Source organism: Anabrus simplex, chromosome 13 (genome assembly GCF_040414725.1).
Source record: "Anabrus simplex isolate iqAnaSimp1 chromosome 13, ASM4041472v1, whole genome shotgun sequence".
Lineage (NCBI taxonomy): Eukaryota > Metazoa > Arthropoda > Insecta > Orthoptera > Tettigoniidae > Anabrus > Anabrus simplex.
Window position 1 is genome coordinate 13181562 of NC_090277.1, and position 27757 is coordinate 13209318.

The window sequence follows — 27757 nt, forward strand, 5'->3', positions numbered from 1 at the left end:
TTCCAGTAGAGTCCAGGGTTGCAAAAAAAATTAAATCCTTCAGACAAATTTAAAAAAAATTAAAATTTACATTTCCAAACACACTGTAGTTTCAGTTCTCCGTCCCACCAACCGGTGACAAGTACATGGACGAATACATGAACGCAATTTTGACTGTGTTGGAAAGGATTTTTCACATTGCGCATGCGCAAGGAGACCATGTACTGGTACAGGGACTGTGTTGGAAAGAACCTCTTAATTTAAGCTGTATCAATACAGATCTATATGATGAAGTTCATAAATTGTAACCAGTTAACATTATCGAAATGCGTATTTGTCCTCTTGAATTCTAACTTTGTCTTCATCGTATGTTCTTTCCTGCTTTATGCTGGGAAGCGTTGGGAGTAAGGAGATGAGTTGCTCAAATAAGCGGTATGTTCCGACCTATCAGCGGAGATATGGCATGGAATGACATTAGCAGATGAATAAGTATGAGTGGATAAATAAATGAATACTGTATTAAAGTCACTATGTTTATTTAATAAAGCCGAGCTTTCAGCCAAATTGCATTGACCTTCATCAGGGCAAGTTAAATTATGCTTCCGACAGTTGATGTTATTTGGCTTCTCTCACCAGTCGAGCATAGAAGTCTTTTACAGGCGCGATGACGTTCGCCTGGTCAAAGAGGATTTCATGCTCTGTACTGTAGAAATGTTCTGCTAGGGCAGACTGGCTTATGGCATTCTCCGTGGAGGATGAAAGAGCAACATTCCTTACCGATCTAACGTGTTCTTTCACCCTGGTGCTGACAAGCCTTTTTATCATGCCAATATATGAGTAACCACAATCACATGGAACTTCATACACGTCTGGTGTTTCAAGATGTGGTTTTTGTTTGAGTGGTCGAAGCGCTCGTAACCGCACGAACAGAAAATTACTAAGAATTAAGAGCACATAGGTTCTATGAGCACAGCAATGGACGTTTATATAAACAAATTGGCTTGTCCAGAAACAAAACAACATATGGCATACCCAGTGTAGACAACCTTCATTTGTAAAACAATTTTACCAACATTGCAAAATTTCCCTCTGTTATAAAATTAATTCCTGTTTATAAAAAAAAATGAAAGCTAAGTAAACATTTTAATCATATTCATTTATGTCACATCGAAATGAATAGGAATTACCTATTTTTAACTCTGGTAGATTTTGGGTGTAGACCAGTGTATTTATCTGTTGGGTATCTTCTCTCCCGTTGTGTTCTTCCTGTGTTCCTGGAGTTCTACCACATGTATTCATCTTTATCATTTTTCTGTTTATTTGGCTTTCCTTTTATCCCACACTTCCTACAGCAAGACTGAAGATCTATTAGATGGACTATCAGTGACTATTGAAGCTAGTACACGCTGTGGGTGGGGGGCGCAGACGAAGAATACACCCACGGTATCCCCTGCCTGTTGACCAAGGGATGATTGAATTAGAAACAAGAGATTACCTGTGATTAGTACCACCACGCAAGGAACACCATGGGTCCATGTTGCCTGTGCGTAGTACCACAATGTGAGGAACACCGTAAGTCTATGTTACTTGTGATTAGTACCACAACAGTCCGACTCGTTGGCTGAACGGTCAGCGTACTGGCCTTCGGTTCAGAGGGTCCCGGGTTCGGTTCCCGGCCGAGTCGGGGATTTTAACCTTAATTGGTTAATTCCAATGGCACGGGGGCTGGGTGTATGTGTTGTCTTCATCATTTCATCCTCATCACGACGCGCAGGTCGCCTACGGGAGTCAACTCGAAAGACCTGCACCTGGCGAGCCGAACATGTCTTCGGACACTCCCGGCACTAAAAGCCATACGCCATTTCATTTCAGTACCACAACAAGCATCATCGATCCAGGATTGTGCTTTGGAAGCAGCTGCTTGGTTAGTATATACCAGGGATGGCGAACTAGGTGACACGCGGACACGATTTCAGTGGCACGCCACATGAACATAATATTTTCTATATACGTCTCGTACTACAGACAGTGCATATCTTACAGTGTTTCAGTGTAAGAAATAAATATCGAAAATCTAAATACTAGTTCCATTCGGGCGTGCAAAATGGCAACACTGCTACACTGATAGGTCCGAAAGTCAAGTGAGATAGTGTCGTTTTCTGGTGGTTATGTATACGGACATCACAAACATGTTTTTGGTGCAGAAAAAAAAACGAAACTTAACAAAGGTGGTGACCGTATTTTTCAAGAACTCTGGCCAAGGGAATTCGGACTGTTAAAAAGATGTGTTGCCTGTTTTCGAAAACAATTGTTTCCCCCACATTTAACGTAAAGCGCAAATTTGAGACTGGTCATTCAAATGTTTGTTTCATTTCAAATAAAGAAGAGAGTTTGTTTCACAAAATATCCAACATTACACAAACAAACTAGTTCTTTTGTATCATGTTTCCGGCATCAGTGCGGCTGTTTCCATCTGTCTCACTGCATAGTACAGCATGCATGGGAAACAGATTTCTGACGGTGAGTTGTTGAATGAAAGTTTCTTATTGACGTCCGACACATCATTTGAAAACTTCCCTAACAAACAACTACTAATTAACATGATTAAAGGAATCCCAGCCAGCTGAACTGCTGTCAAGGATAGAATAATAAAAATGAGTGAAGAAGTTTCGGAGCAGGTGAAAGCTAATTTGGATAACTCCCACATATATGTAGTATGTTTTGATGAAAACATGAATGTGACCTTACAAACAAGGATAGCTGTGTTTTTTGGATTTCCTTATGGAAATGTGATGAGGGAGAAATTACTTTAATTGTTGAGCGTACAAACTACAACATGGGAAGATAATGAAGCTAGTGGAGGAAGTGAAGTCCATTCGCAATGTTAGTACTTTAGATTTTTATATCTAATAATTTTTTTTACGATTTGTTTTATGTCGCACCAACACAGATAGGACTTGTGGCGACGATGGGATAGGCTAACGAGTGAGTAGGAAACCGCCGCGGCCCCACGGAACATGCAATTAAATGTATTTACAAGATATACTGCACCCATTATGAAAATATGTATAATAAATAAATAAATGACTCAATGAATGAATAAATAGATAACGTATTATGAAACATAATCGGGAAATGGAAAGGAGGTTGCGACAGTGGGGGTTTAGGTTGTAGACATCCCGTAATGGAAATGGAAAACAACAAGTGGCACGGTCAACGGATGAGAATATTAAACCACAGTTAAAATGGCACGCTAGTTGGAAAAGGTTCGCCATCCCTGGTATATACCATTGTTTTAGGTTAGTTTCTGGGAAGTTGGAGCATTGTGGGTCAGATCCACTGATTGTTTTAAGTTCATAATCATTTTTCATTGCCATCTTTTTGAATTCTAGTCAGCGGATTGATTTTGGAACTATTTTTAACTTTTAATGTCATGAGTTGGTTCCGCTGATTATTTTGCACAGTCAAATTCATCCATTCATTCTTCATCATCAAGTTTTGAATTTTGGTCAGTGGATGATCTTTAGAATTTTAAATTGTCATTACATTTCGTCGGATTTCTTACTATTAGGGGTCGATGACGAAGATGTTAGTTAGGCCGCTTTAAACAGCAATCATCATCATCATCATAGAAACGAGTTGGGTGCTGAGAAGAGATGGATGTAGAACTGAGATTGGTGAGGAGAGAGCCTGTCTATTTGAAGGTGTAAAGACTGTCTTTTGGGTTTATATGTTTGTTCTTGTCTCCTCTTTCTATTGCTCCCTCCTACCACAGCCACGTGGTGTTGTATTTATCCTATTTCTATTTACAGAAGCAGTTCATCTTGAAAACTTTGTTCCAGCTTGCTGGCTCACTACGAGGGCGGTCTCAGCAAGGTGAAGTCTGTGAAGCAGTACTGCGAGGAGCTGTACAGTTCAGGGAACCGCTCTCCTTACCTGCTGGGCTTCCTGGTCGACATGTACGAGGAGCAGATAGAGAGGGGCGATGGCGACAGGGCTCAGAACTTGGATGAAGCTATCAAGGTACTTAAATCTCCTTTTCTTATAAGAAACTTTTTCTTGTATCGCACTGACACAGACAGGTCTTACAGCAACAATAGGATGGGACTGGGAGGAAAGCGGCTATGGCCTTTATTATGCTACGACGTAATCTGTGTAGCCAACTTGTTCGGTTCTCTAGAGACTTTTATAATATCAGATTTAGAGGATAAAAGCATGCTGACATATAAAGGAAAAAATGAACTTGTTAGTTATGTTACTAGACTACATTTGATTTCTTCTTCTTCTTTTTATCCTAGTTCAGCGGTTGGCTGCAGTAATGAGTATTCTTTATTTTTGCCTGACCCTTACGTCTTCCTCTCGAAGACCTGTCTCCTTTAGGTCCTTCCATACAGTTGCTTGATATGGTAGATCTCAAAACATTCATCTAAATGTACACTGCCAAGGACTTTCAGCGTCATCAGTGTCCAATAAATATCCACAAAATATCTTATGGAAAGACACAAATACAAATAGCAAGGCAGCCAGATATAATCAATTTCCTACTTCCTCGTCCCTTTTAGATTTAAAAAAAATTCTCTTCACAACATCTACTTTGTCCTTCCTCTGTACCTTTTTCTACTCTGGTGGAAACTTGCAGTATAAGAGTAACTTTTATTTCACATACAGGGTCTCTCTCATAAACTCTGACCGAATGCACGGTGTTTGTACTTTGTGCTACGGCAGCTCCCTCAGCCCAGCTTCTGTCGTGCACGGCCGCCCTGCTTTAAGCATGTATACAATCTTATATGAAATCTCGCCTTATAAAAGATGCTGGAACTATTGTACTTTCCTGGGTTATACAGGCATTATCTCTGGTAACCACATTCTGGCTGACGCGAGTGAGTTCGTCACTGTAATGTTTCTGATTTCATTCGTAATGTTTTATTTCAGTTCCTCCAATGTGTAAGGATTTGTTCGATATATTTTTTCTTTCAATTTACCCCACAAGTAAAAATCACACACTGTTAGATCTGGAGAACAAGGGGGAAATACACCACCATTAATCACTCCGTCTGCAAACACTTCCGAGATTGTAAGAAGGGAATCTTCTGCTGTATGAGCAGGGGCTGAATCTTGTTAAAACCACCCATGCAATTTTTCTTCATCCGTTAACTGATGGAAGAACGGCATCATAATGTCATCTTGGTACGTTTCTGCATTTACTGTCATTTCGAAAAAGTAGGCTGAATTATTCATCTTGCACAAACACTCCTATCATAATGAGGGACTTCATAAACACCATTAGAATTTTCTGCACACCAATAACGAGACAAATGACTGTGCACATGACCGTTAAAATGAAACCAGGCCTCATCCGAAAGTAACACAAGCTGTGGGTCGAATAAACTATCACCGGGCGAGTTGGCCGTGCAGCTGTGACCTTGCATCCAGGAGATAGTGGGTTCGAGCCCCACTGATGGTTTTCCATGGTTTCCCATTTTCACACCAGACTGTACCTTAATTAAGGCCATGGGCGCTTCCTTCCCACTCCTAGCACTTTCCTATTCCATCGTCACCATAAGACCACCTCTCTGTGTCGGTACAAGAATGCAAAACTGTAAAAAAAATAATAATAATAATAAATAAATATGAAAATCATTCACTCACAACCCACAATGTCTCACTCTTGTAGCTGCTTCAGCTTGTTTTAAGCAGTGGGCCCGGGTTAACCTGTACGGTTTGATGTGTAACAGCTTTGTAGCTGTGTGTGCAGAAGGAACCGAAACACCTACTTGATGTGCTAATTTTGTGAGTGACTTACATGGTGACATTTCAAGATTCACACCAATGTCATGTAGCTTTTCCTCCGATAAAACTCTCTGTGGGCACGCGTGTTTTTTTTATTGAGCACTGAGTCAGTAGTTTCAAATTTATTTACAATTACGTGAATCTGTGCTCATGAAGGTCACCAGGAAATTGCTGAGCAAATGCATCGCGTACCCGTCGAGCCGACTTGTATTTAAAATAACTTTTACTTATGAAAATATGGTATTGTCTCGCCGTGTCAGCAGCTGATTCAGACTGGCTACTGATGCTTGCGAGGTCAAACACGTGCACAAGAACTATGTGCGCGCCTCCCATACTGCAACCCCTGGTCTCCGTAGACATTCTGCAAGCGCCTTTGGATATCTGTGATGGCCAGGTTTTCCACCAAAAGAAACTCAGTAACTGCTCGCTGCTTGGCACGCAGCTCCATTATAGGCGCCATTTTGAAGGCTAGTTATAGTGCTGTCACCTATCGTAATTTAATGGAACTCTACAAGACGAAGCTGGAATATTCAAAGATATCCCAAACAAAATTCCAATTTTTTAAAACTAAATTGGTCGAGAAATAAAATGTGTTGCATTATACAGTAGAACCTCTATTTAATGTTTTTTACAGGGGACCTGACTTTTTAAACCTTAAATGGGGTTTACCTTAAATCGAGGTTTCAGTAGAAAGAACACTTTTTCCAGAGATCTTTGCCTGTATTAACATAAATTGTACCATCATAAATTATTTACACAGTGACAGCAATAAAACAAGGAGATGTCATTGTATCTATTCCCAAGAAAGCCGGTGCTAACAAGTGTGAAAACTACCGCACCATTAGTTCGGTATCTTATGCCTGCAAAATTTTAACACCCGTTATTTACAGAAGAATAAAAAGACATGTTGAAAGTTGAGCTGGGAGAAGATCAGTTTCGATTCAGAAGAAATGTAGGAACACGTGAAGCAATCCCGACTTTACGTTTGATCTTAGAGGATCGAATAAAGAAGGACAAGCCCACGTACATGACGTTTGTAGATCTAGAAAAGGCATTTGATAATGTTGATTGGACCAAGCTATTTGAGATTCTGAAGATGATCGGGATCGGATTTAGAGAACGAAGAATTATCTACAATCTGTACAAAAATCAGTCCGCAGTGATAAGAATCGAGGGCTTTGAAAAGAAGCAGCAATCCAGAAAGGAGTGAGGCAAGGTTTGCAGCTTGTCGCCCCTCCTTTTCGATGTTTACATAGAATGGGCTGTAAAGGAAATCAAAGACGAATATGGAAAGGGAATCACGATCCAAGGACAGGAAATCAAAACCTTGAGATTTGCTGATGATATTGTTATTTTATCCGAGACTGCAGAAGATGTGGAGAAATTGCTGAATGGTATGGACAGTGTGTTTGTAAGGAGTACAAGATGAAAATAAATAAGTCCAAAACAAAAGTAATGGAGTTCAGTCGAACGAAGGGAGGTGATGCAGGAAATATTAGATTAGGAAATTAAGTCTTAAAGGAAGTAGATGAATATTGTTATTACTTGGGTAGTAAAATAACTAACGATGGCAGAAGGAGGACATAAAATGCAGACTAGCACAAGCAAGGAAGGCCTTCCTTAGGAAAAGAAATTTGCTCATTTCGAACATTGATATAGGAATTAGAAAGAGACTGTAATCTGGAGCGTGGCATTGTATGGATCACTAGCTCAGAAAGAAAGAGAAAGAAGAATGCTGAAGGCGAGATGGATAGATCGAATCACGAATGAAGAGATACTGAATTGAATTGGTGAGAGGAGATTGATTTGGCTAAATTTGATGAGAAGAAGAGATAGAATGATAGGACACATCTTAAGACACCCAGGACTTGTTCAGCTGGTTTTTGAAGGAAGTGTAGGTGGTAAGAACGGTAGGGGTAGACCAAGGTACGAATATGACAAGCAGATGAGAGCAGATATACTGTAGGATGCAATAGTTACGTAGAAATGAAAAGGTTAGTACAGGATAGGATGGCATGGAGGGCTGCATCATATCAGTCTATGGACTGATGACTCGAACATAACCATTTGATCCTATATTGACTTGTCTAAATCTGTTAAAGAAACTGTTTAAAATAGGTTTTAATTTAATATTTAAAATAGTTTTTTTATTCCTTGATTTCACTTCACTGATGAAGGGAATGCATTTTGTTCTTGAAACATATATGTAGTCGTTTCTTGTAATTTCTAGACATTTCTTTTTTGTTCTTTCCTTCCTAGCTTTTGCCTAATTTGGCTTTTAATTTCTTCTCCTGGTTCTAAAACCCCATATTGAAGTGAGAATTCATTCTTTGGGTCTAACCAAGTCCATCATATGAACATTTATTCTTTCGGAACCAAACCACAGATCAAAGTGTCAACTTCACATGACGTTAAAACTCTGCAGCGTATTTTCAACAAGAACTAAAGACATACACAAGCTGGACAAATTACCATGTGTATAAAACAATGGAGTCACCATCATTTTTAAAAGGATTTTATACTAAAGTACAATATCATCATGTGCCCTATTTTATTTAATATTCATGTATGCAGTGTGTTTTAAGATTGATTGTGTTTACCTGATTTGACTCGTTGGCTGATGATGGCATGAGTTAAGTGCCGAAACTAGTACCTCATGTGAACGACATGTGATCACTTCGCATTAATAAATGTCTTTGTATTGAATAGGAGGACCCCTAATAATTTCAATTATTGGAAAGGCTAGGTCAAGCAGCAGGGAAACCTTTCTGGAAAGTAATAAAGAACCTTAGGAAGGGAAGGAAAAAGGAAATGAACAGTGTTTTGGGTAATTCAGGTAAACTCATAATAGATCCCAGGGAATCACTGAACAGGTGGAGGGAATATTTTGAAAATCTTCTGAACGTAAAAGGAAATCTTCATGGTGGTGTTGTGAACAACGGAGCTCAAGGGGAGGAGGAAAATGATGTTGGTGAAATTACGCTTGAGGAAGTGGAAATGATGGTAAATAAACTCCATTGTCATTAGGCAGCAGAAATAGATGAAATTAGACCTGAAATGGTGAAATATAGTGGGAAGGCAGGGATGAAATGGCTTCATAGAGTAGTAAAATTAGCGTGGAGTGTTGGTAAGGTACCTTCAGATTGGACAAAAGCAGTAATTGCATCTATCTATAAGCAAGGGAACAGGAAGGATTGCAACAACTATCGAGGTATCTCATTCATTAGTATACCAGGCAAAGTATTCACTGGCATCTTGGAAGGGAGGGTGCGATAAGTCGTTGAGAGGAAGTTGGATGAAAACCAGTGTGGTTTCAGACCACAGAGAGGCTGTCAGGATCAGATTTTCAATATGCGCCAGGTAATTGAAAAATGCTACGAGAGGAATAGGCAGTTGTGTTTATGTTTCGTAGATCTAGAGAAAGCATATGACAGGGTACCGAGGGAAAAGATGTTTGCTATACTGGGGGATTCTGGAATTAAAAGTGGATTATTAAAATCAATCAAAGGCATTTATGTTGACAATTTGGCTTCATTGAGAATTGATGGTAGAATGAGTTCTGGGTTCAGGGTACTTACAGGGGTTAGACAAGGCTGTAATCTTTCACCTTTGCTGTTCGTGGTTTACATGGATAATCTGCTGAAAGGTATAAAATGGCAGGGAGGGATTCAGTTAGGTGGAAATGTAGTAAGCAGTCTGGCCTAAGCTGACGACTTGATCTGAATGGCAGATTGTCCCGAAAGATTGCAGTCTAATATCTTGCAACTTGAAAATAGGTGCAATGAGTATGGTATGAAAATTAGCCTTTCGAAGACTAAATTGATGTCAGCAGGTAATAAATTCAACAGAATTGAATGTCATATTGGTGATACAAAGCTAGAACAGGTCGATAATTTCATGTATTTAGGTTGTGTGTTCTCCCAGGGTGGTAATATACAGTAGTAAGTGAGATTGAATCAAGGTGTCGTAAAGCTAATGCTGTGAGCTTGCAGTTGCGATCAACAGTATTCTGTAAGAAGTAAGTCAGCTCCCAGACGAAACTGTCTTTACATCGGTCTGTTTTCAGACCAACTTTGCTTTACGGGAGCGAAAGCTGGATGGACTCAGGATATCTTATTCATAAGTTAGAAGTAACAGACATGAAAGTAGCGAGAATGATGATGGTACAAACAGGTGGGAACAATGGCATGAGGGTACTTGGAATTAAGAGATAAAGGCTAAGTTAGGAATGAACTCAATGGATGAAGCTCTACGCATAAACCGGCTTCGATGGTGGAGTCATGTGAGGCGAATGGAGGAGGATAGGTTACCTAGGAGAAGAATGGACTCTGTTAAGGAGGGTAAGAGAAGTAGAGGGAGACTCTGTTAAGGAGGGTAAGAGAAGTAGAGGGAGACCAAGACGACGATGGTTGGACTCAGTTTCTAACGATTTAAAGATAAGAGGTATAGAATTAAATGAGGCCACACCACTAGTTGCAAATACAGAATTGTGGCGACATTTAGTAAATTCACAGAGGCTTGCAGACTGAACGCTGAAAGGCATAACAGTCTATAATGATGATGTATGTATGTAAGTACTGTAAGCAGTACTTCGATTCCTTGCTGAATTGTGATGATCCAGAAACCTGTATTGGTAAACCATCTAGTTCCCCATGAGTACAACAAAGACTAGAGCCATCATATCAAGGGGTATTACAAAGTATTATACGTATAAAAAACAATAAAACATTCCTACTGAGCTTATTAAATACGATGGAGAAAGTTTTTTTTGTTAGTGGCTTTACGTCGCACTGACACAGATAGCTCTTATGGCGACGATGGGAGGAAAGACCTAGGAGTTGGAAGGAAGCGAGCATGGCCTTAATTAAGGTACAGTCTCAGCATTTGCCTGGTGTGAAAATGCGAAACCACGGAAAACCATCTTCAGGGCTGCCGAAAGTGGAATTCAAACCCGCTATCTTCCGGATGCAAGGTCACAGCCGCGCGCCCCTAACTGCATGGCCAACTCGCCCGGTGGAGAAAGGTTACATAAATACATATAAGATCATTCCAATGATATGGCACGATGAAGTTATTCCAAAAGAACGGCAGGAATCGCTTATTGTCGCAATTCATAAAGGAGGCGATAAGAAAGAACTTCAAAATTATCGAGGCATATCTCTTGTAAACACAGCCTACAAAATTCTGTCTTTTATTCTTTTACAGCCTTTAAAACCATTTGCTGAAAATGTTATTGGGGACTATCAGAACAGTTTTTGTAGTAACATATCCACTACAGACAACATATTTGCAATTAAGACTATTAATGATAAGGTGTGTGAACACAAGGAGTTGGTTCATTATCTCTTTATAGATTTCTTCAAGGCATATGATCAATCCATACAGAAGGGCTGTGGAACATCATGATGGAGTTTAGCTTTCCCATAAAATTAATTAACATGTGCAAACTATGTATGGATGGTGATGTTAGCTGTGTTTTGCTCAAGGGTACAAAATCAAGTTCCTTTCAGAATAAAACTGGTCTGAGACAAGGGGATGCACTATCTCCTCTTGTATTCAACATTGCACTGGAGAAGATTATCAGAAAATTAGCTCTTGTACCTGCTGGCATCATATTGGGGAGACAACATAAAGTCCGTGCATATGCGGATGATATTATTCTTGTTGGTTGCAGCGAATTAGAAATTAGGCAGTTATTTGTGGAACTAGAGGAAATGGCAGCAAAAATTGGCGTACAGGTAAATGATAAAGACACATTACATTGTTGTACAAAGACCGGGTCATGAGGAGGTTGACAGATTGCCTTTGATGATTGGGAAATATAAATATTTAAAAGAGGAGTTTAAATTCCTTGGTGTATTAATCGAGGAGCAAAACTGAAGGCAAGAGGAACGCCAAGCTAGGATTAAGAATGCAAATAAGGCATTTTACTCTGTGAGGCCTATATTGGGCTCCAAGTTTTTAACAAGGAATGCAAAAATAATTACAGTAGACGTCCGTTATAGCGAGTATGGCATATAACGAGAACTCCGTTTTAGCGATGATTTTTTTCTGTCCCTTCAAAATTCCTATATTAAACTGTGTATCGTCCTTCGGTTACAGCGAGAACCCTCTCACTGGCGCATCCGTTATTACGAGCGATTAAGCGTGCACGATTTTTCCGTTGCCGATATTTATGCACCCCAGCGATGATACTGTATGCGATCGATTGCCTTCGGTATCGTTTCCGCGCTATGTGCACTAGCGATTTCTCTCGTCGACATTCAAAGGCGATGTCGGGGTCGATTAGTAATATCCGTCGACAGCTGTTCCGTAAAGAAAATTCGAAACGAAAGAGAACATATTTTCGTAATAAATGGGTATATAACGTGTCCGATAACGGTTGTTAACTCGTTAAAAATTAAGGCTGACTAAACGACTGCTTAATTTTGAGGCTAAATACTGCAATTAAATAAGAATGGGATACACCTCGAGATATGACAGAGTGCTTAATTGATTTCAGAGCTTAGTTTATATTTTGTCGCGTCTGGTTAAATTACGGAAAGGCTATTATGAAAATTTATAGCGAGAAAAGTATAATTTCTCTACTGGCGCTTGAAGTGTGTTTTCATCATACGTATAGTACGGTTAAGTTAGGATACGTGACGCTGTTTGAATAAGAAAACTAAACGTTGGCAACAAAATGCGATCGATCATCTTCAGTACGGGCATAGTTTTCTCACTTTGTGCATTTGCGAGCTCTCTCGTTGACATTCAAAGGCGATGTTGGAGTTGATTATAGGGAATACCCATCGACTGCTGTTCTCTAAAGAAAATTTGAAATGAAAGAGGGTAACACGTTTTCGTAATAAATGCGTAAATAACGTGGCTAATAGCAGTTATTAACTCGTTAAAAATAAAGACTGAAGTAAACGATATCTAAATTTTAATGTTATATACGAAAATTGGCAGAGTACATCACTGATTTCAGAGGATATTTCACATCTTCTCGCGTCTACTTACGGCTATTTACATGTAAATTTTTCACGAGGAGATTATTTCTCTACATGCGTTTCATATATGTTTTCATGATAGGCTACATATACGGTTAGGTTGGGTGACGCTGTTTGAAGAAGAAAGCTGAGGTGTTTGCCACAGAAATCTCTGGAGTGATGCCATATTTCTCCTCATCCAAGACTTTTTTTCTCAGAATCTCATGCGAAAACTCAAGGGTTGTTGCATTCGCGGGCCTTGCGGCCTAACAGTAAGTTAATGGATACCACTGGCAACTACCGCGGTAACCACGCTGCTTCTTTTCGCACGCGCACAGAACTCGTTGATAATAAACGACCGCCTCTTTACTACACATCGCTAGCCGCAAGAACCGATTGTACAGTGCCTGTGTGTTTCTCAAATCTGCAGAATGGCATCAAAACATGCGACCCTTCGAATTCTTAGAAGAGCCATGGCTACTCAGTGGCAGAGTCATAATGCATCTATTGTACTTGACGCTTAGTAAAATTAAGGTTTATAGACAGCAGGAATATTTTCGTGATGGATAGTCGTATTGTAAAGATACGTGCAAAAGGTATTGCCGGCAAATTTTCAACGGGTTCTAGTCGATATTATGCCAATTTTAAGTTAATGTTTATTAAACACTCGAAAATGTAGAATAATTGTACAGCCGCAAGAAAATGCGGCATAGGCCTAACTAAAACCAATATTTGGCGTTAGCGTGAAGATAAAGAGCTAAAAAAATTGTGTACTGTACAAAAAAACATTCAGTGGTCCGCAACAAGGAAGCTTTAAAGAAGTCAAAGATGAAATTGTGAGGTATGTGCACGAAAAACGCAAGGGCGGAATGGCCATACCGTGGCGCAATAAACTCGTTCGTTGACTTTCAACGTTCGCGATTAGGCCTATACGTCGCTAGCCGTTGAATTTGGCCGCACCCGACAAGTGAGACGTACGTGTAGCGGTAGCCGGTTATATCTGACGCTGCGTAAAAGTAACAGTTTTATAGACAGCAAGAATATTTTCCTGATGGATCGTTGTATTATAGAGACGCATGGAATAGGTATTGCCGGAAAATTTTCAACGAGTTCTCTTCGGTATTATGATGCCAATGTTAAGTTAATGGTACTTAAAACCGCGGAAATAAAGAATAATTGTGCAGCCGCAAAAGGGAAAAAAGGAATACAGCTTGACGAAAGTCATTGTTCGGCGTCTAAAAATAGTCTAAAAATGCGTAAGCCTACTGTACAACAAGGCATTCATATGATTTTACAAACTTCTTTTTGAGCCTGATTTAAATTTTTTGAAGGAAAAAGTGGGGTTCATCTTGGATTCGGAGAAATACGGTACTATATTTTTTTTTCAGAATGAAATTAAACACACACTTTCGCGTAGTATCGGATTACGAAAAATAACAAACAAGTAAGCCGTAATGTGGATATCATCTGCGGAAACGCAAGTTTTAAACAAACTGATTGCCTTTTCATATCGATTTTGAAGTGCATGAAGGGTTTTCCGACTTTTATACAAAAATCGGATATAACGACAATCCGTTATAGCGAGTAAATTTTTCGCCGTTATGGATTCTCGCTATAACGGACTTCTACTGTATATATACAATACAATCATTCGACCAGTACTTCTGTATGGTTCTAAGACATGGAGTATAACCAAGAAAGAGCAGCAGCAGTTGCAAGTCTTTGAGAATAAAGTTTACAGAAAAATATTTGGCCGATGGTTCGATCCTATCTCGCAAAGCTGGCAGAAAAGATGTAATTATGAGATTTACACCCTCTCAACAACACTCTTTAATGGGTGTGATAGAATCCAGCAGACTGCGCTGGGCTGGACATGTACTGAGGATGCAGGGTAACAGAGCACCAGTAGATCTATACAAGTGATCTCTTAATGGGAAAAGACCTTCAAGAAGACCCCGAAGCACCTGCAAGAAGGAGATCAACAAGGACCCTCCAAATTGATAACTGGGAAGAGCAAGCTCAAGATCGAAAAGGATGGAAGATGATTGTGAAATCGGCATGGGAACTTCACGTCCCTCAGAAGCCTACGGAGTGAGTGGGTATTTTTTTCAAAATGGCGCCCGGTAATGACGACGTAGTGTTTTATTCTCCGAGTAAATTAACCGTAAAATGTGACGAAAAGTGCGGAAAATGTCGAAAATTAGTGAAAAATGGAATGTTGTGTGATTCATGTGATCGATGGTGGCATTATAAGTGCGGAAATTGCCCTAGAGACGTAAAAACTAATGAAAATGTTGACTGGATTTGTGAGCAGTGTGTTCAGAATGTTGTTGTTGTGGACGGCGTTGACGAAGCACCGAAAACAGTCGATGAGGAATATAAAAGTGCATTAGAAATTATAAACATTCTAAAAAAGGACAATGAGACTCTTAAAGTTGAAAATCAAGAATTAAAAGAAAGACTGCGATCGCTAGAATTTGGGACTGACCATTCTTCGAGTGATATACCGGTACAAGTAACAAACTCGAGCACGTGGTGTCAAGTAGTTCGTGGATGGCCGGCTAAGAAGAAATCTACAACTGAATTTCCGGAAATAAACATTAGAAATAGGTTTTCTGCCCTAAATAATCTAATCCTGGAAGAAAGTGATCGCGCGCGTGAAACCAAATCATCGCGATCCGTTGCCGTGCCGAGTTTAAAATTTAGGCCTAGAATTCAGATTCAAGACCCAGTTAGGCCTAAATCAGCGAAGGTAGCTGTGTTTGGTGATAGCCAAGGAAGGGGAATTGCGGGAGTTATTAACGACGAGAATATAGCAGCAACCGGAGAAATATATCCAGGAGCTTCTATCAGCAGTGTTGTGGAAAACGTAGAAGCAGCAACTAGGAACTTCGGGAGCGGCGATGCAGTGCTTATCATCGGTGGGACGAACGACGTAGCTCGCGACGACGCCAAGAATGTAAGATCACAACTTAAACATACACTAGGGAAGCTGACCCACACTAACGTTTTTGTAGTGAACGTGCCCCACAGGCATGATTTGAGTAGAGACTCGTGTGTGAACGTTGAAGTGGACAAGGTCAATACAGATATTGTTAAAATTTGTAAACATTTTCGGAATACTCAGGTTATTGAATGCAGCAGTTTTGAGAGATACTGTTATACAAAACATGGCCTCCATCTAAACAATTCAGGTAAACGAAAGATAGCAAATATTGTTCTAGATTTTATTAATCTTAAGATATGTACTGTAAAACAGGCAACTCCCTTGAGTTATAATACTGACCAGGAAAACTAGTAGAAAGAGCCAGCTGTACTTCAAGCTGGCTCAGTCAACTAGAAAAAGAAACTCAGGATAGTAAGGAATTTCAAGTTACCCAATTGCAACAGTCAAGTTTTAGGGAGGAAGGGGGTCTGAGATTGCTCTTGGTAAACTGTCAAAGTGTAGTAAATAAACAATTAAAATTCGGTACATTGATGGAATCTTATGAGACTGATGTGGTGATAGGAGTGGAATCGTGGTTGAAAGAAGGGGTGGGTAATAGAGAAGTATTTCCAGAAGGGTACACAGTCTATCGTAGAGACCGAGGAGATAAAAAGGGAGGGGGGGTGTTTATTCTGGTGAAGGAAACTTACTGTTCACATGAATGGTTTACCGATGAAAGGGATGAAATATTAGGGATAAAATTAGTTTGTGATAATATGAAGGAGGTGGGAATTATAGGAACATACCGGCCTGGAAGAGAGGAAAGAGACATGGAAATCTTTGAAAAAATAATAGATTATACTCATAAAAACAACAATAATAATGATATGGTAATAATTGGGGGAGATCTAAATTTGCCTGAAGTTGAATGGAAAGGAGCTGCAAGTGAAGCCCATGAACAGAAACTGGCAAATAAGTTAATTTGGGAGGGAGGATTTACACAAGTAGTACAAGAACCGACTCGTCTCAATAACTTACTAGATGTATTCTTGGTTAAACCATGGGAAATTGTTGATAAAACTGAGGTAATTGAAGGAATAGGAGACCATAAGGCTGTAATAATGGATGTAGGACTCGTACCAAAAAGGCTTAATAAGAGGGTTACACAAGACAAGAAATTGTACAGAAATACTAAAGTTGATGAATTTGGGACTTACCTTAAATCACAATTCAGTTGTTGGATAAGTGAAGGGAGTAACGTGGATACACTTTGGGCTAAATTTAAAGGAATTATTTGGGAAGGAGAGAAGAGATTTGTACCTGTTAAGAAGGGTAAAATGACCTCAGACCCTGTTTATTATACAAGGGAAATAAGAAAATTAAAAAGAAAATGTAGAATAGTAAACAGGAAAATCAAAGAGGGTAGGGAGAGTAGAGAAACTAGAAAACAGCTAATGAGGGAACTGAATAGAGTGAAAAAGGAAGCAAAAGAGAATTATATGAATGGCATACTTCAAGAGGGTAATGACCACAAAGGGAAATGGAAAAAGCTGTATTCATATATCAGGAATCAAAAAGGAAAAGGAGTCCAAATTCCTACAATGGTGGGAGAAGGGGGTGAACACTATTTAACAGATACTGAGAAAGCAAACCTATTTAGTAGGGAATTTAGAGATTCAGTAGATGATTGTCAAGAGTTGGAAACCGAAACAGAAGATAGAGAGGGAGAGAGACAGAGGGAAACAAGAAGCTTCTCATTCACAAACGAAGATATTTTCAGAGAAATCCAACTGCTTCAGTTAGGAAAAGCTGCAGGAAGTGATCAAATTACTGGGGAGGTATTAAAGACAATGGGGTGGTACATAGTGCCTTATTTAAAATTTCTCTTTGACTATGTCATAAATAATAGTGTAATACCAAAGGAATGGAAGGAATCTATAATAATACCTATTTATAAAGGAAAGGGTGATAAAAGGAAACCAGAGAACTACAGACCAATCAGCCTGACCAGTATAGTTTGTAAAATTCTGGAGAGTTTAATATCGAAGTACATCAGAGGGATATGTGATGATAAAAATTGGTTCATGAGGAGCCAGTATGGATTTAGAAAGAAATTTTCTTGTGAGGCACAACTGGTGGGATTTCAGCAGGACATATCAGATCAGTTGGATTCAGGAGGTCAGTTAGATTGCATAGCCATAGATCTTTCCAAAGCCTTTGATAGAGTGGAACATGGAATATTATTAAAGAAATTGGAGGGAATAGGATTGGACGTAAGGGTTACACGTTGGATAAAAGCATTTCTAAATTCAAGGGTTCAGAAAGTCAAAGTAGGAAATAATGTATCGCAGGAAGAGAAAGTTTGGAAGGGAATTGCACAGGGTAGTATAATCGGTCCGTTACTTTTCTTAATATACGCAAATGATTTAGGGAACAATATAACATCAAAAATAAGATTGTATGCAGATGACATAATTGTTTATAGAGAAATAAACAACATTGAGGATTGTTCAGAATTACAAAGGGACCTTGAAAGTATCCAACAATGGGTTGAAGAAAATAATATGAAGGTTAATGGAGGCAAATCAACTGTTACAACTTTTACAAACAGGAGCTTTAAAACTGAATTTGAATATACTGTAACCGTACAACTGGGTTACAGACTCCATTCTGTATTTATTATCATTATTATTATTATTATTATTATTATTATTATTATTATTATTATTAACCCGATTCATTAGATTTTATATATTCTGTTTCTCATCATTTAGACTGTAATAATTAGGTATCACGTATATTATTGTATTTCATCATAGGTTAAGTGAATATGTTTGTAATTATTCTGTATTGTAGTAAGTGAGATTTGTTGGTTTCATATTGTCATGCTGTGGCTTGTAACTTTGGCTAGATGAGCTGGCATAGTATTTTGCAATCGAGGCTATGTTTAACTGGGAATGTTGTGTACAAGGAGATTTCCCGGTGACGCATTCGGTATAGCCATTCTCGGACCGCTTGGGTACGCTTAGACGACACATGACTGATGACATCAGTGCGTGGACACGTGATTGCGACCAAGTGTCAGTATTCGCCAGCTACTGTATGTGAAAGTGGAAGGGATGAACAGGAGTAGGGAGAGGAGTCGTCATCGCGAGGTTATATAAAGTCAAGGCGACGGTGGGGAGGGGTACTCAGTTCAGATGATATCAATCAGTTGATAGGACTCAGTTCATCATATCTATTCTATTCGTACTCAGTTCATAAGCAGTTCATATCGTGCAGATCATATGTAACAGTCAAATGTATCAAATGGAAGAAGTGGTCTTAGTGTGATGGTCAGAGCTAAGAGTTGTGTTTGAAGAGGTAATCATCGAGGAAGTCTACAAGTGGTGCTTGTATCCGAGCAGAGACGGGTACTATGCTGTTAAAGAAACATCATCTTCTTGTGAGGATGGACTTCACAAGATGTTTCAATAATATTTTCCAATTATTTAAAATATATTGAGTGGACGTAATTACATTGGAGCTCCCTACACGCGTACATGGTATGTAGGCCAACTCCTTGTTATATAAGAAGATTACAACAGACGGCTCCCGACTTCAGCTCACAGGTTTTCCCAAGAATTTCAAGTTCAACAGCGGTGTATGCAGACAACAGGTAATTAAAGCATCAGACATGTTATGCATTCATAACATGAAGAAGAGAGTAATCAGCGGCGATATCACATCTCACTCCTAGTTCATGCCAATAGCTTTTTTGCTTAGATTAAATTTTCCTTTTCTTTGTACCGCAAATCTCACAATATATTTCTTTTGTTAAATTAAAAGACGTAAATGATTGTTCATTGTGACGTAAATGTAGTCATAAACTCAGTTTTATTTTTAATTATAATAAGTGATTCCAGTTCCATGTACAATCCTCAATTGTGGAAATGCAACAGTAATTTAATATTGTCCTGATCCATATCCCTGTATATTGCCAGATATGTGAGTTTATCACCTCACGCCTTGAGATAATTGATATAAGAGGTATGCTCTACCGAATTTTGTTGTTTTTCTTAAAAAAGCAACTGGCGCTCAAACAAATGTTATGTATATTGTGTGAAGGAGATGTAAGTATAAGAGTAGTGGTCGGAGTAGCCACAACGTGTCGCCAGCAACGTGGGACTCGAAAGGTTCAGAAAAAGTGTTTCTGAATGGCAATATACATGGATCAGTTCTTTTAATGAGTACGCACATGTTAAATTCACCGAGTAATGTTAGAAAGGTCATTTTGTTGAAGTTTGTATTTAAGGGGTAATGTCAGAGGAATTGCAAGGGGAAATAGCTTTGAGATCGCGAAAAATTAGTAGGAAACCGAAGATGGACAAGGATAGCAATATGCAGTCAGGTGATGAGGCTGAGGTTATTGTGTCCAAGGAAATCCAAGGTGGTAACATAAATAGGAAGTTGGTGACTAAGGTGGGACCTGCTGAAAGTCAGAAAATAGTAGAAACTGAGGAAAACGCTGTCACGCAAGATCAAAGTAAAGGGGTGATTGACCTGGGTTTATTTAATTTGCTGATGTCCAAAATGACTGAGCAGAATAATGCCATTAGTGAGAAAATTGAATCTCAGAGTAATATTATGAGTGAGAGAATTGAATCTCAGAATAATATTATGAGTGAGAAAATTGAATCTCAGAATAAAATTATGAGTGAGAAAATTGAAGCGGTCATTAGTGAGAAAATTGAATCTCAGAATAATATTATGAGTGGGAAAATTGAAGCTCAGAGTAATGTCATAAATAGTATTAATAAGAAGATCGATGATGTTAGTAATAAGATAGATCATAAGGTGTTAGAAATAAGTAAGCAAATTAATAATTTAGAAAGTAAGGTAAATAGGGAGTGTAGTGACATCAGAGCTGAAATGGAATTGGGTCGGAGCAATCTCCATACGGAAATAGAGCAAATTAGTGAGACATGCATCAAACAGATTGATGAATTAGGCGCCAAGATCGAGTCTAATAAAGGAGAAATCAATGAGTTCGTAGAAGAAAGGTTTGAAAAGATAACCAATACAGTGGGGCAAGAAACTAGGAAATGTATTAGTAGGGTAGAACATGTGGAAAGAAAACTTGGAGAAGTAGGTGATCTAGAGAGTGAACAAAAATCATTATCACAGAAGGTGAGAGAATCGGAAGAAAAGTTGCAGGAGGAATTAAGAAAAATTCAAGAAAAGGCTGAGGAAACAGTGGAAGAAAAATTTCTGAGTTGCCAGAGAGTACTCCAGCAAGAAGTGCGTGATAGTAAGAATGTACGTGAGATAATTGTAAATAATGGTTTAATCACTAGAGATCATGATTTACCTAAGTTTTCTGGGAAAGAATTTAACCCGATGGAATTTATGAGAGGAGTAGAGAAGAAATTTGCTGTTCAATTAAGAGACAATATTATTAGCTGGGAAACTGTATTGGAGATCTTATCTAATGCTTTCGTAGGAGAGACTAAGTCTTGGTTTCAAGTATATAAAAGCTCGATGTCTAGTCTAACTGAATTTAAGGAGAAATTCATGGCTAAATTTTGGAGTGAAGGTGTTCAGAGTAGAGAGAGAGAGAGAGTAATGTTTGGCAGGTATAATTCTAACGAGGGTGTTAGAATGACTGAATACTTTTTGGCTCATGTTTTGGTGTGGAGAAATTTAGAATGTATTGGACCTGAGGCTGATATAGTTAGACTTATGGCTAAGCACTATCCCGATAGAATAAGAGAAGCTGTTTGTATGCAAAGAGTGGAGACTATTAAGGAAATGGAGATTTTGTTGGAAAGTTTTGATGCTTTAGGTAGTAGCTTGAATAATAATAGGACACTAAATAGGAATGTAGAAGGAAGGGGTAACCAATCTAATAATTAGGACAGGCCTATGAATAATCGTAACTACAGAAGAGAATATCAGGAGAGACCTAATAATAATTTCCACAGGGAGAGAAATTATCAAAATAGTTCGGAAAATTTCAGGACTGGGAGGCGTGATTATGGTAATCAACCAGAAGCTGGGAGGCGAGAGAATACAGGCCATAATAATAATAATAATGACGCTAGAGGAAATAGGCAACAGGGGAGGCCGACTGAGGTGTGTAACCAACAAGTCGTAACCGAACCAAGTACTTTAAACGAGCAACGGACTGTATAAACAGGTCACTGAGACAGTCCGTAAATGGTGAGTTCACGTATAAGGTAGATAAGTATGTTAATGTCGACCAGCCTATAGTTGTAAGTGAACATGATTGTGACCTAAGTAGCAATAATTCAAATGTTTTAAGTGACGACTTAATCGTAGACAATAAATTTTATAAGTGTAATTTAAATTTAGTTATAAGGCAAGATTTGTTAAGTGATCTTATATTATGTAATGAGGATAATTTAAGTAGTGTTACTGTTACACCGACGATTGAACTGCTGATATGGGGCAGAAAAGTTAAGATTTTGTTGGACTCTGGTAGTGAGAAGTCATGTGTAAATTCCAAGCTGTATGAGGAAGTTTTAAGAGAGAAGTATGAGGTAGCGGAAATTCCAGTGAGGAATACGTTCATCGTAACAGCTGTTGGAAACAAGTCTCAAAGAGTGAATAAACAAATAGCTGTCCCCATTAACATAAGTGGAGAATGTATTTTCCAACCATGCTTAGTAGTGCCTAATTTAGTTTATGCCGTTATTTTAGGTACCGACTGGTTAACGTGTCACAAGGCTAAATTAAATTTTGATCTGTGTAATGTCAATCTTATTTGGGGAAAGAGTAGCAGGGAAGTCAGTTTACCATATGATGTTTTGTCAGAAATTAGTGCGAATAAAGTGTGTTCTAGTACGGAAGGATCTTGTGAAATTCCTAATATGAGGAAAAATATTGATGTCTGCCATGTATCCATACAGAGAGATTCTAGAGATGAATTGTATGAGACAGTGGAGAAATGTAATTTAGCGGAAAGTCAGAAGGACGAATTGTGTGAATTATTGATATCACATAGTGATGTTTTTAGCGATCGGCCTGGTAGAACACATCTTTACGGACACAAATTTAAGGTTATTGATAACTCAACTTTTGTAGGACCGAAATATCCCATTCCGTTAAAATACGCTAGCGCTGTTGAAGAGCAGATTGACATTATGCTAGATTATAATATAATTGAACCATCATGTAGTCCTAATTTAAATCCACTTGTTATTATACCTAAGAAGGGTAACACGGTAAGATTGTGCATGATAACTTTTGTAGGATTATATTGGATGAATTTGAACTTGGTGACAAGGTTTTACTCAGAGTGCCACTTCCGTCATCAGCAGAAGCTGGTCAATTTTCTAAGTTTTTCTTGTTATATTAGGGATACTTCACCGTAGTGAAACGGATTGGGAAATGTGCTTATTCATTAGAAGACAAGGAAGGAAATATCGTAGGCACATACAATATAAGAAATCTTAAGAAATATATCAGGTGAGTTTGTTGATTAATTCCCATTGTTATGTTAATTCACCATATGTTATGAAGCTGGCATTGCGAACAGGACTTCAGTGAAATTAGCGTGTGTTGTGATATTAAGTGAGGCACGGCAGTGCAATAAACTCCAGTGCTTGGAGACAGTGTATATAATGAAATGTCTTCGAGAATTACTTTTGAACACTCAATGAACGTTGGAAACGACAGAAGTGAGAATGAAATGTAATCTGTATGTAAATAATACTGTATAATCAAAGTGAAAATGATAATTGATAAATGTTTTATATGTGTAACAACGAACATCCAGATGGATGATACTATGTACCCAAATTTGTAAAGGGCATTTTTATACATGTATCTATGGTGTACTCGATTTCAGGTGATTGTGTAGATATTTCATGAATCAATCGATTCATTTAATCGATTATTTCATGAGGGAGGCGTTCTGTAACCGTACAACTGGGTTACAGACTCCATTCTGTATTTATTATCATTATTATTATTATTATTATTATTATTATTATTAACCCGATTCATTAGATTTTATATATTCTGTTTCTCATCATTTAGACTGTAATAATTAGGTATCACGTATATTATTGTATTTCATCATAGGTTAAGTGAATATGTTTGTAATTATTCTGTATTGTAGTAAGTGAGATTTGTTGGTTTCATATTGTCATGCTGTGGCTTGTAACTTTGGCTAGATGAGCTGGCATAGTATTTTGCAATCGAGGCTATGTTTAACTGGGAATGTTGTGTACAAGGAGATTTCCCGGTGACGCATTCGGTATAGCCATTCTCGGACCGCTTGGGTACGCTTAGACGACACATGACTGATGACATCAGTGCGTGGACACGTGATTGCGACCAAGTGTCAGTATTCGCCAGCTACTGTATGTGAAAGTGGAAGGGATGAACAGGAGTAGGGAGAGGAGTCGTCATCGCGAGGTTATATAAAGTCAAGGCGACGGTGGGGAGGGGTACTCAGTTCAGATGATATCAATCAGTTGATAGGACTCAGTTCATCATATCTATTCTATTCGTACTCAGTTCATAAGCAGTTCATATCGTGCAGATCATATGTAACAGTCAAATGTATCAAATGGAAGAAGTGGTCTTAGTGTGATGGTCAGAGCTAAGAGTTGTGTTTGAAGAGGTAATCATCGAGGAAGTCTACAAGTGGTGCTTGTATCCGAGCAGAGACGGGTACTATGCTGTTAAAGAAACATCATCTTCTTGTGAGGATGGACTTCACAAGATGTTTCAATAATATTTTCCAATTATTTAAAATATATTGAGTGGGCGTAATTACATTGGAGCTCCCTACACGCGTACATGGTATGTAGGCCAACTCCTTGTTATATAAGAAGATTACAACAGACGGCTCCCGACTTCAGCTCACAGGTTTTCCCAAGAATTTCAAGTTCAACAGCGGTGTATGCAGACAACAGGTAATTAAAGCATCAGACATGTTATGCATTCATAACATGAAGAAGAGAGTAATCAGCGGCGATATCACATCTCACTCCTAGTTCATGCCAATAGCTTTTTTGCTTAGATTAAATTTTCCTTTTCTTTGTACCGCAAATCTCACAATATATTTCTTTTGTTAAATTAAAAGACGTAAATGATTGTTCATTGTGACGTAAATGTAGTCATAAACTCAGTTTTATTTTTAATTATAATAAGTGATTCCAGTTCCATGTACAATCCTCAATTGTGGAAATGCAACAGTAATTTAATATTGTCCTGATCCATATCCCTGTATATTGCCAGATATGTGAGTTTATCACCTCACGCCTTGAGATAATTGATATAAGAGGTATGCTCTACCGAATTTTGTTGTTTTTCTTAAAAAAGCAACTGGCGCTCAAACAAATGTTATGTATATTGTGTGAAGGAGATGTAAGTATAAGAGTAGTGGTCGGAGTAGCCACAATACTTTGGATGAGGTAGTTATCCCAAAAGATGGCAAGTGCAAATACTTAGGTGTGAGATTTGAAAGTAATTTGCACTGGAAGGGTCATATTGATGACATTGTTGGGAAAGCATACAGATCATTACATGTCATAATGAGGCTACTTAAAGGATGCAACAAAGAATTAAAAGAAAAGAGTTACTTGAGTATGGTTCGTCCATTATTGGAATATGCAAACAGTGTTTGGGATCCTCACCAAGAATACCTAATAAAAGAAATAGATAGTGTGCAGAGGAAAGCAGCAAGATTTGTAACAGGGGATTTCAGGAGAAAGAGTAGTGTATCAGAAATGTTAAAGGAACTTGGGTGGGAAACTTTAAGTAAGAGAAGGGAGAAAACTAGACTTACAGGATTATATAGAGCCTATACAGGAGAAGAAGCATGGGGAGATATCCGTGAGAGGCTTCAGTTGGAAAATAATTATATCGGCAGGACTGACCACAAATATAAAATTAGAAGGAATTTTAGCAGAAGCGATTGGGGTAAATTTTCATTCATTGGGAAGGGTGTGAAGGAGTGGAACAGTTTACCAGGGGTAGTGTTTGATCCTTTTCCAAAATCTGTACAGATATTCAAGAAGAGAATAAACAGCAACAGAGAAAATAAATGAAGTGTTAGAGGGCATTCGACCGGTGCAGGTTATTGTAAAAAAAAAAAAATGTGTGTGAATAAATTAATTCCATCCCCTGGTCTAAGGAGTTTGGACAGCCAAAGTAGGGGACTGCCTGTAGGGGTGAAGTACAGTGGGGACTTCGAGGGCCCTGGGACCGCTACGGTAGCTGTGAAGGCCCTTCAGGAACTCTGAAAAGTGGTGGCAAAAGGGGCTCTGGTTAAGACGCAGCAGGTCGTTATGCTACTTAGGATCCAGAACGGGTAAAAAAAATAGTAAATAAATAAATGCAATGTAGATATTAATGTTATACCAGTTTTATAGTATCATTTGAAGCAATTCCACATACTGTATATCAGTTGACTATATTTGTAAGTAGTACAGGAGATATTATAATTAGAATTTTGTAAACAATATAAATTTATTAAGGATGAGCTGTGTGTTTAATAGAAAACATTGTTAGCGTAAATTGTATAATATTGTATTATAGGAAAAATTTTCTTCTCTTGTTAATTTAATATTTAGTGCTTGACAATAATGTATTTTAGTGTACCATTTGCCACCGAGGTAGACGCCTCATTTGCAAATAAAGAGATTTTGATTTGATTTGATTTGATTTGATTTGATTTGATTTGATTTGATTTGATTTGATTTGATTTGATTTGATTTGATTTGATTTGATTTGATTTGATTTGATTTGAAGTGTCCTGAGTTTCATCATCACTAAGATTGTTGCCTACAGAACCACTGTCACTGAGCAAGTAGCCGCGTGCGGTTAGGGGTGCGCAGCTGTAAGCATGCATTCGGGAGATAAGTGGGTTCAAATTTCACTGCTGGCAGCTCTTAAGATGGTTTTTGGTGGTTTCCCATGTTGACACCAGGCAAATGCTCGGGCTGTACCTTAATTAATACCACAGTCACCTCCTTCCTACTCCTAGCCCTTTTCTCTCCCATCGCCACCATAAAACCTATGTCTTTGGTGTGATATAAAGCAGATGGAAAGAAACCACTGTCTAAAACACTTTCTTATCTCATCTTAGTCCAAACACCAAAAACAATGTGGATAAAGTCATCGGGAAGAAACTGTTGTTTCTTGACCAAGACATGTGGATATGCATTAGGTTGGAAAATTTTCAGTCACAAGTCTGTAGTTCATTTCAGTATGCATGTGAGAGACATGAACTCCGTGCATTTATATTAAGCAGTGTAGCACTGAGCTCATCAAATGATTCATACGGAATCACAACTTGGCACAATCCCATCTTTTTAAATGACTCAGTTGGCTTAAATAAAAATTTCTGTCTTCTCTACCTTTAGTGGGCATTTGTAATGGAATGATTTTTTTTTCAGCTGTGCGAGGCTCTTGCCAAGGAGTTTGACACGATCCGCCGCGAGTACTGGAACTACATCGCGCGCTGCCTGGCCCACAAGATATACGGATCTCAGACCGCAAGCACCTCTACACCCTCTGGAGACGGCGTACCTTATGTTATGGAAGTCTCGTAATTGTTAACCAAATTATCTTGTTATTCAAATTAATTGTTTATTATTTGCTTGTATATCACCACACAGAGTTGAAATACAGTACGGCTACGTTAACACACCATAACCTTATTGTTTCATTATACCTTCCATTTTCTGGTCCCTTTAACACAACACTGGCTAATCGTCTTGAAGTACCATGAACCGCTTGCCATGGAACTATATCTTGCTTATCGTTGATTTGTAGGGAGCGGATTTTTATGTAATTACATATTTTTTTTTTGCGTAAGTTTTAACGCAAGTTACGAAGTTCATTATTCCTATTGTGCATCCCCAAGTGTAAAAACTGAATCTTATTTCACATAAAAACACATATTTTCACATTTCTTAAATGTAAATACATATTTTAAGAAAATCTATAATAAGCACATAAATCGGCAATATTTGTTGATCAATAAAATTTAAAATGCTTCTGTGTTATAAAATAATGCTCATATTTTCATTTTACGATTACAGTATTGTTTTTAACAGTGTATTTAATATCA

At 38.3% G+C, this 27757-nt stretch overlaps 1 protein-coding gene across 1 annotated transcript in view; it reads left to right on the top strand.

Annotated features, from left to right (window-relative positions):
• Window positions 1–27330, top strand: part of Fnta (farnesyl transferase alpha) — a 60180-nt gene extending 32850 nt beyond the window's left edge. Inside the window, exons 6-7 of the mRNA XM_067157472.2 lie at window positions 3822–4002; window positions 27081–27330. Of these exons, the coding sequence (XP_067013573.2) occupies window positions 3822–4002; window positions 27081–27236 (337 nt within the window). The 3' untranslated portion in view covers window positions 27237–27330. The remainder of the gene's footprint in view (window positions 1–3821; window positions 4003–27080) is intronic.
• The last annotated feature ends 427 nt before the right edge of the window (window positions 27331–27757 follow it).